General features: G+C 35.8%; 1 protein-coding gene across 1 annotated transcript; it reads right to left on the minus strand.

The window, feature by feature from the left end:
• Nucleotides 1–2,462: 2,462 nt before the first annotated feature.
• Nucleotides 2,463–9,581, minus strand: LOC112056911 (uncharacterized). The gene is made up of 7 exons (XM_024097430.1): nt 9,414–9,581; nt 8,539–8,700; nt 6,291–6,471; nt 4,054–4,305; nt 3,276–3,350; nt 2,872–2,987; nt 2,463–2,582 (listed from the first exon to the last, which is right to left on the minus strand). The coding sequence occupies exons 1-7, from the start codon at nt 9,579–9,581 to the stop codon at nt 2,463–2,465; spliced, it is 1,074 nt and encodes a 357-aa protein (XP_023953198.1).
• Between the last annotated feature and the right edge of the window lie 1,104 nt (nt 9,582–10,685).

Raw genomic sequence — 10,685 nt, forward strand, 5'->3', positions numbered from 1 at the left:
GTGACTAAGTTTAAATTAATATCTTTTCACGAAGGGCAAAATTTGTTACAAAGATACATACACACACATCATACCTTTAATTTACTTAACTTTGCCTATACTTAAGGTCATGAAGGAATTGATCTGGTCATCTCTCGAGTTTCAGTTTAACTAACTTAATTAATTAATTAGTATTAAATAAACATAATATTGTATTAAAAATAGTGTTAATGAACTTTAAATTATTTGGGTTTATTTCCTGTAGTGCTCCGTAAACCCTGCAGGACCAACCTTCATTTTTTTTAAGTCGGTTAAAAAATTATTAAATATGGGTGTGATTATGTTCTTTCTAATATCACCAAGAATAGGTGCAAAATTTTCAAAAAAATATTCGATTTCTTGTAATATACATATAAGATAGATTTAATCAATAAAAATACCTTAAAAGTATTTCCGATTTTTTAAAAATATATCAATTGGAACATTGATAATAGCATATATTTTTAATTCAGCAGTAGTATATTTCTCAATAGAATCACGGGGAATAAACTATTATTTCTAGATAAAACAAAAATAGAAATTAATTAACTCTTAGATCATTGTAAATAGAAAATAACGAGACAACTCAAACAACAGCCGCAAATAGATTTAATTAAATGACACAAACACCAAGAATAAAAGTTAAGAAACAAAAGGTGATGTGAAAAATATCGTACATTTCATTTGACTTTGTTTACTTTCTAAATACAAAGTGCTGAGTGGCATTCCTTTTAGTGTCACCCGTCTACTTTATATACAATATTTAACTGTTCCTTTACTGTCTGAATGCCTAAGGAAATAACCCTAAGGGAGTAAACGGAGATGTAAACGTTTTAACGTAAAATCCAATATCTCTGCATTTATCAACTTGAAACTAGCAAGCTTCAGGCAGTTGAGTGCAACAGAGAAAGCTTTTCATTAGATACATTTCAAAACAAACACGGTAACAATATATCTTTGCTTACATGATGTTGATATTTACTTTACGCTGCTGTGATTATTCTTGAATAATTATGTACATTTCTCCACAGCTTCGCTAGTGTAGTGAATGTTTACGGTGTTAGTTAGCTTTGAAGCGTATCCTCAATCTTTATGCGCTTGTATATCTCAACCAATCATCATCAACTTTATTAACCGATATCCACTGTATATGTGAGGACAACCAAACAACACGAAGTCGATTAATAAGATAAGATAAGATAAAGATAAGATAGATTTAATCTGTAAAAATACATCGCAAGTATTCCCGATTTATTGAAGAAAAATCGAGTATAACATTGAACACAACATATTTTTAATTCGGGAGTAATATATGTCTCGCAATAATCACGGGGAATAAGCCGAGTTAAATTATATTTTTTACGAAAAAAACATCGCATTGCTTCCAAGACAAGACTTTGGTGCAGTTTTAGGGTAGGACCAGGTACAAGACAAGCTTTCAACTTGCCTACTTAAAAATTTCTACCAGCACCACAGCTGGCAACGGGTTTTCGTTACATCCGAAGTAACGAAAACCCGTTGCCAGCGAGCGGTCGGCGAAGTGAAATGCGGTAAGCTTCTCCGGAGGCCAGGCGTCTCTTTTACGTGTCCCGAGATTTTTCTTTTATAACACACTTGGTGCGCAGTTACATTTTCCAGTACGATGACAACGTAGTCTTTGTTTGGACAATTTGATCATTGACATTATATCTTTGTGACAATAATCTACCCTTCAGGAATATACGGATTAGTATAACTCATTTTCAGGATAACTACAACGCCGACTCCACATTAGTGCCGTGAAGCTCCGCAAACAGGCGCAAACGTGAATGTGGACGGTTTTTGCGGGGTTCACGCACGTTCACGCCTGTTCCCCTATCAGGGTCGGTATTTTGACCCGCGACAAAGGGTTTTCGCGCCACCGTCGCGCGGCGTTTACGCATACACATCTACATTCACAGCAGCAGTTTCTACGTCCATTTCGCGGCGGCTTTCAAACGATTGTGAGCATCCTGTGAATATAGAGGGCATGGATTGGAGCAGTGAAATCTTAGCGAGCACAATCTGCACTAATGTGGAGCTTGCATGAAATATACTTGAAATTGTGGTTTGGTCGCGTGGCCGAGTAATGAATCTGTTTTCTGCACCCACTTCCGTGCGTTTGATTCCCACAACTGGGATGTAACTCAACTAATGATGAGTATGACTTTCCAATATGTGTGGGTGTGTTTATACGTTATTTTGGTAAGATTTTATATAGTCAGCGCTTCATCTTAACAGAATAATTATAGACTATATAAATAAATAAAATTAAATCAGCTCTCGTATTTTGTTAGGCATATCACAGGCTAGCTTTATTTTAGGGGCTATATAAATGATGTGTATATTGTTCTAATATGTTTATTTATAAACTGTCTACACAAATAACGTCACTAAGACCACAACCACAATATTCAAAAACTGTATTAGCAAGTTGCTGCAACTTTTTCTTGCTCATCATCACTCGGTTCAGATATATCCGGCGTTACTGTCACGTTTCCATCGTTGAAGTTATTTTCACTCGGCAAATATATGCCAAATCTATCCTGAAATAATTATATTTAATGTTGTGACTACTTGATATTCGGCTAGACTAGCATAGTAAAAATATTATCTAAATATGTAATCTAATATAATCAGCAGATTGAGTTTACGTGCATCTATTATGAGATAGTCATGAACCGTAGTCTAAGGATCCTCTATATCCCCTGTCATTGCATCAAAGCCTGATCCTGTATACAATTAAACACTGATACAAGCTCTCAAAACATATACACTATTTGATAAACGTGAATGTAAGTAAATGAAGTAACTTCAGTAGTATTATGTACGTACCTTTGGATATCGATTATAGTGAAATTGCGGATGGCATATACATGGACGAGGAGGTGGTATTTTATAGCTCTCGTGGGAAGAAATCTCACTCTTTGGCGTAGGCGGCGTTGCGTATCCTTGGAAAAAGAAGCTAGTTAATATAAGTATTAATCAGTTTTCACATTTGAAATGGAGACTTAAGTAAATGGAATAAATAAAATAAAATTGTAGGTAATTAGAAGCTATTCTTATTTATGCGCGAAGGACTCCATAGATGACATTTTGTCAATTGATTTGTTGTTTATTATAATAGGTTGCTGTTAAAGACCAAAATAGTGAATAGGTCAACTGTTGTCTAACACGGAAATTCAACCATCTTGCTACCATACAATATAATTTAATAAATTAATAAAATAACAATTGACCTTTAAAATTGTCTAAACGCCTCAACGTTTTCTTCAACTTCTTCCTCATTCTCTTTTCCCAAGCAGCAGCGGCAGCTAAAATAAATAGGTTATATTAAACTATAATTTATAAGGGTTATATTTAGTCTTTAATGTAAGTATTTGCAAAAGTAAGACATGCACATTGTCAATATCGTTGACAATAATGTAGGTCTAAACCACCAATAAAGACACAACTGTCTTATTTACGAATTACGCCGTGGTACGATTTTAGGATATGAGCCATGATAGCCCAGCGGATATGATCTCTGCCATTTATTCGAAGGTCGTAAATTTGAAACCGGACTGGGGCACGTACCTCTAACTTGTCTAACTCTAGCAACTGGAAGCAGTTTTGTGCATTTTAAAAAATTAAATAACACGTTTCTCAAACGGTGAATGAAATTCATCGTGAGAAAACCTGCATACCTTACAATTTTCTTCGATTCTAGCCTAACCTCACTCACACTGACAGGATACTCGTGCTCAGCAGTGAGCCGAGTATGGGTTCTTAATGATGATGACGACTTTCGCAATATTACCAGTTGTTAACATCGGAGGGTGGTTACCACGATAAGGAATATGTCGATACTACATTTTGTGACTGATAAGACGAATATCTTAACAATTTATGGCTTTACCATGGTGCCGGATTTGGTTTGGCCCGTGGTAGAGCAACATTTTCAGCAGATCCCAGGACAATGGTCTAGGTTGAAAACATAGTATAATAAGTATAAGATTTGTATGTAGGTATACTTACCAATTCGCTCTTTTTCTTTGATATTAAACTCAAACATGTCGTAGGCATTGTACAATAGTGAAGCAATGTCTTCTCTGATTTCAATCACTGGTATCTCCATTGCTTTCTCAACAGCTTTACAAAGTTCTATGTAAGCAGTATCGTAGTTCAAAATCTCGTCATCGACTCGCAAATATATTGCTTTATCAACCGTGTTCGAAATAAAAGTGAAGAATGTCTCGGACAACGTCATCTCCGGCGTCGGTATGGGTTCTTAAAAGTAAATAAGAATAATATTAATCATCGTTATCAGTCTATATTTGGGCATTAACTTTTATAGATGCTTGGAGTTTCAAATCATGACTGAGGAGATCTGTAGACGAAGTCACTGACAAAGCTCAGCAAGTCGCGAAACTGAAGTGGCAATGGGCAGGCCACATAGTTCGAAGAGCCGATGGAGGTTGGGGTCCCAAGCTGAAGTCACTTTTGATGGGAAGTCGGTACGCTGGACGTGCCGTTTTGAAGTGCTTTTGATTTCCGTGTGCCCTTTTTGTTGCGCTGAGACGTTGACTGTGACCGATTTTGTCTACCGCGGTAGTGATTTGTGAACCGCGCGTGTCGAAGGGCTATGAACTGTTGTGTATATACCTATGTGATAATTAGTTGGGACAATTGACACTAGTGGCGATTGCACGTGTTGAGCTACAATCTGCTGTGGACCCCAGGAAAGTGAAACACGGATACTCAATAATCTTCTACCTACACTCCCCATATTACACTGCATATAGCCCGCCAGCTAGGGTCAACCAACCGAGATCAACTCTCGACCTTTTGACCGTAAGTCTTTCATTGCCTAATAATCTGATCAATACTTGAAGGCTCTCGATTCGTGGTGCCATTCGCCGTATTTCGAGTACCCACTTTGGTCAGCTGATGGATCCCTGATCAAATTGGCAGGGCGGGGGTTTGCTCATACATCAACTAGCATATGTCAAAGACAGTGAATTATCCTGCAGCAGTGGACGTCCATCGGCTGATATTGATGGATGGATGATCGCTAACAGAATGTTAGTGATACTTAACTAGTGGTAGTGACTGATATCAAAGATCAAGAAAAAAAACATACTCAAAATTCATTAATTTTATTTTATTCTTTTAAAAGTTAGCCCTTGACTACAATCTCACCTGATGGTAAATGGTGATGCAATCTAAGATTGCAGAAGCGGGCTAACTTGTCAGGAGGATGAAAATCCACATCCCTTTCGGTTTCTACACGACATCGTACCGGAACGCTAAATCACTTGGCGGTACGTCTTTATCGGTAGGGTGGTAACTAGCCACCAGCCAAATTTCAATTAGGCTTAACTTACAAGTACTTTTAAAACATGAGGCAATGTTATAACATGATAATTTAGGTCGAAAACTTAAATCTAAAGTTCTTATTACGCTATGGACATCATATTAGGGCTAAACGTGGTCTCCGAGGCACAGAGATATAACAGTACCAGATTTTTAATTTCAGGGTGAAAATTTTCCCGAGAATATTTTGAAAAAAAAAAGCTCTTTATTTCATAGCCCGACACTTGAACCCTAAGCTAATCACTAGACCAACAAGGCTCTTATATCTAAATAATCTGTTTTAATTATACAAATAATACTAGTGCCAGTTAAAGGTCTTATAGCGACAAGCTTCAACCAACATCACAAGAAGCTTTCGCTTGGCTGTTGGATCAAGAATCGAATACAAAAGACGGTAATCCTTGAGACGGCGCGTATTTCGAGGAGATTTCTCACTATGGAGCCCTGACCATGGATTGCTTTGGCACTTTAATTTTGTTCTTTGTTGTTATCAGTTTTTACAAGCTTTGCTAAAAATATTTAAAAAATGTATACGAGTAAATAACACCCGTATATATAAAAAGAAGAATAAGGCTGATATTGTTTGACTTTGTAGCGATTCTGGCAGATTGATTAACCGTGACCAGGACATACCAGCTTCTTTGTGACATCACCAGCCTCGAATACAAAAAAATACACCAGAAGCTACGTTCAGGCGTCAGAGTGACAAATCGCTTGATCGTGAAATTACACTAAAAAAAAAAAGTAATTTTAACCAGCTTCGTAACTCTTGGCTGCTACCGAACATTCTTTAACCTACGACCGGAGGTCGAATCACGGACCTTATGTTTGAGCACAGGTTAACCAAAATACCACTGAGGTAGTGAATATCATGTGCAGTCATAAAACTGATTCATTACCAGGAGTAGCTAGCGTTGTATCTGATGTTTTAACGGACAAAAATGTTGACGACTCTGTGTCAACTGGTGTCCCGGCAGTGGGTGAATACTTCGGTGATTCCATTTTATAATAGAAATCGTTGATTTTCCTTAAATCACCCATCAAATTATCATCTTCATAATCTTTTGGTACAGTCACACCCTAAAATAAATTGTAATTTAATTTATGTCACAAGCCATTAGAAACAACTTATTTATAATAATTTTAGAGCTGTGATAACCTAGTGGATATGACCTCTGCCTCCGATTTGGGAGGGTGTGGGTTCAAACTTTTCAGTTCTGAGCATTTCAAGAAATTAAATATGACGTGACGTGAACGTAACGTGAAACCTGCATTCCTTAATTCTCTGCGTGTGTGAAGTCTGCCAATTTGCATTGGACCAGCGTGGTGGACTATTGGCCTTACCCCTCTCATTCTGAGAGGAGACTCGAACACAGCATTGAACTGAATATGGGTTCATAACGAATGAATGAATTTGTAATGAATATAATATTCATTCAGAGTTTTGGAGCAGCTGGCGATGGAGCAACCTTTTGCTTGGATTTCTCTGTGAGATCGAATCAAAGATGAGGAGATCCGCAGATGAAAAGTCACTGCCATAGCTCAGCGAGTCGCGAAGTTCTAATAGCAATGGGCAGAGCACATAGTTCGAAGAACCGATGGGCGTTGGAATTCCAAAGTGTTGTAACCCCGCACCGGAAAGCGCAGTGTTGGTCGACCCTCCACTAGGTAGACTGAGGACATCAAGCGGGTTGCAGGAAGCCGCGGGATGCTGGCGGCTCGAGACCGTTTTGTTTGGAAGTCCATGCAAGAGGCCTATTTCCAGCAGTAGATGATGATGATGAATATTACTTAAAATATTTTATAACACATTTGCTCGTAAAGTATCGCTTATTTCACCAATTTCAATATCGTAATGTATCTCATTACGCACATGTGCCGTAATGTAATATAATATAAAACCTTTATCATCCGTCTAAAAACGAACGATACGGTTTCTAAATCTTGGCAAAGAGTTTTTATGTCAGAAAAGTGCTCAACATTTTATGAATAAAATTAACTTTGTGAGATAAAATATCATAAAAAGACAATTATTTCTTTAATTTCAATAATATTGACAATAAATGTAAACCATTTATCTTTATCAGAAACACAAAAATATTAATTGTCTTTATTAGTAATACTGACTGCTTTTGGTGCATTTGTCTAAAAAAAACAAACGCTGGTGTGCGTACTTCGTCATCTGTGCAAAAATGACAAGCGTATCAAAATGTCATAAGGAAAACAGGCAAAGATGCAAATTCATTTTCAGAAAGTGTGTTCAAAGTGTGTTTTCTCGCAAATGTGTTATAAAACGTCGTATGACATACGTGTGCTTTGACAATTACAGCCTTTGCTTCCTTACTATAGCTCTCGCCTTTGGCTCGAGCTGCAATATCGTCTCGGCTGTAATTTTCAACTTACTGCACTTTGTATCATAACGTACTATAACATAGATCTGTAAGCGTAAGCTTTTAGCGTTTTCTGTTCTGTGATCTGTGATCTCTGTTACCTGTGAAATATAAAAATGATGGTTGAGAATCAATCAAGCATTACTAAAGGGGTAAATAGGTGCTTAATTCTAAAGTTTTAATACGTTACGCTTGCGACACGCTTGTAATACGGATGATGAAAGTTTTTTTTTTAATTGTATATAAATTAAGAGTATACTAATAGCAAAGCAATTTTGTAAAAGTTACAGGGTATCTGCGATCATTACTTTCGGAGCTACAGGGATTTAAAAGAGTCAGATTTGCGGCGCTGCCGCGGATCCCTGAAAAAACGCTCCATAGAAATGGCACGATTTAGTGACGTCGTTGGCTCGCTGATCGTTAGGTTTGTATGGGCGTTCAAACAAAATTACTAATATCTTTGTTATTTCTGCGTTTATGTTTATAGTTCATTTATTGAAAAATGTCACATTTAATGTAAGGAAGCTAAAACTGTATGAATTTTCATCTAATTACGATAAAAGATTTTAATAGATTTTGTAATTTTATTATCTCATTTATTTTTCAAATATCCAGACAATCGTTGCTTTTTATGTATAAATTAGTTAACATTGACCTTATTTACTCGAATGTATCATAAAAATCAATATATTCAAACCTAGTCATCATCCCCATTATTGTACAATTTTAAATCTTCAGATTTTTTACAAAAGAATACCTGTGTATAAGATCCTTCAGAGAGCAAATTAAGCCTTTCAAGAATTTCTTTATTAAGTTCCTCGGTAGGTCTTGTAAAGTACTCGGCAGCCTCTTTAAAAACTCCGTTCCTTTTATTTTTCTGCATCATTTTGCTCATGAATATTTCTAGCATAGCTTTTACCTGATAGAGGATAATTGTTTATCAGAATTTGTACACAACTACTACAAACACTCGAGGCTCCGTACTTGTGGAAACCTTTTTTTCACAATCCCGCAGAACTATGATTTTCTCGGTATCAAAAGTTATCACGTGTTAATCCAGGGTATAATATGCCCTGTTCCTTATTCCAAATGTTGGCAAAGGTAAGGTGCAGTAGTTGTAGTGTTAAGGTGAAAGTATACACACTTTCACACATAATAAACTTTCGCCTTCAGAATAGTTATTGATCGCGAAAAAAAAATAATAAATTTATTGTACAAAAAAAATTGTACAATAAATTTATTATACTTTTTCTCCGTTGTATATTGTACCTTTGCATTGATAATAGAATTTCATAAATTAGGTCTAGTAGTTTTGGAGCCAATATTACCAACAAACAAAGAATCTAATCTTGCCTCCTTCTCTTATTATTACATAGTTCCTGTTCATGTGAGAATACGGGGACAAAATATAGCCAGACACTCACAAATAATGTAGCTTTTTAATGGTAAAAGAATTATCAAATTAAATTCAGTAGATCCAGAAATTATTCCCTACAACACCACAAAGTTTACTTCTTTATAATATTAGTATAATCTCATACTAAAGCTATAGAAAGGTGAAAGAGAAAAGAAGTCCAATAAAAGAGTCTATGATTGAAATAGCGGCGCAGAGCTAGTAGAGTATAGAAGTACCTCTGGATGCTGCAGTAAATATGTTTCTTGTTCCAATTGTAAAGTTTTACCAAGTCTCTCAGTACATGTGACCTGACTCGGAGCCAAAGCCTCCAAGTCTCTGGTCAACAAACCGTCCGCTGGTAGCTGCTCTCCTTGTATTCCTTTCATTACCTTCTTTATGGACATGTTTGATAATTATTTATAAAATTTATAGAAAACAACAATATCAAATCAATGAGATACTGATTGCACCAGGATCATGTTTCAATGTCCTTGTTTGATTTTTATTTTATTTTTGTGATTGTCATCATATTGTCATCGATTTCACTAATTTACGGTTTTATATCTATAATCCATAGATACGAGTAACGAGTATAATATCATCTATGGTTTAATTAGTGGACGTTACATGGACGTTACCTTCTCAGTCCATACTTTTACTACGAGTACTACACTACAGGCATACTACAGGCATACTACAGGTACTATAAGTACTATAAGTGTAAGAGCACAATATCAATCTATCTCGTGATTAAACTAACTAAATTGACTTTTAGCCTTACGTACTTAACAGCTATTCATATTTTTATAATGTATATAGATGGATTTTCTAAATATATATATCTTTCTATACTAATATAAATACGAATGTAAGTCTGTCTGTCTGTCACCTTTTCACGGCTAAACAGCTGATCCGATCAATATGAATTTTGGAATAATGGGAATAATGGGCATAAATAAATGAGCAAGACATAAAGTACTTTTTGACTACAAAATAAAAATATAAAGGGGTGAAATAGTGGTTGAAAGTTTAAATAGAAAGACCTTCATTACAGTTTTTAAAATATGAACATAAATCATGAAAAAAATATACGAAATATAATGTGATTTAAGATTTTTTTTTTAATTCAATCCCTAAAGTGGTGAAATAGGGATTGAGCTTACATTGATTTCCACGTGGACGAAGTCGTGGGCTTCCGCTAGTATTTAGATAAATTAAGTCATTATAAAAAAGGACCTGAAAATAAAACTGTTGAACTGGCAAACATTACCCACCTTACCCATAATGGAATAGTGTGGTGGGTCTAAGCCCCATTCATCCCCTCCTACTCTAAAAGGGTAGATTTATGTTAGCACAAAAAAATAAACACAATACGAGTACGCTACCACACACACGAAGTAAGAACTATTCCGATTTTTAAGCATCGATTAATAAAAGCAAGCAAATATTAAAACCATGAATCAAAAGATTTATCCCGTAACACTGATCCCTATAGGCAATTTGGTTTA

This window comes from Bicyclus anynana, chromosome Z (genome assembly GCF_947172395.1).
Source record: "Bicyclus anynana chromosome Z, ilBicAnyn1.1, whole genome shotgun sequence".
Taxonomy (NCBI): domain Eukaryota; kingdom Metazoa; phylum Arthropoda; class Insecta; order Lepidoptera; family Nymphalidae; genus Bicyclus; species Bicyclus anynana.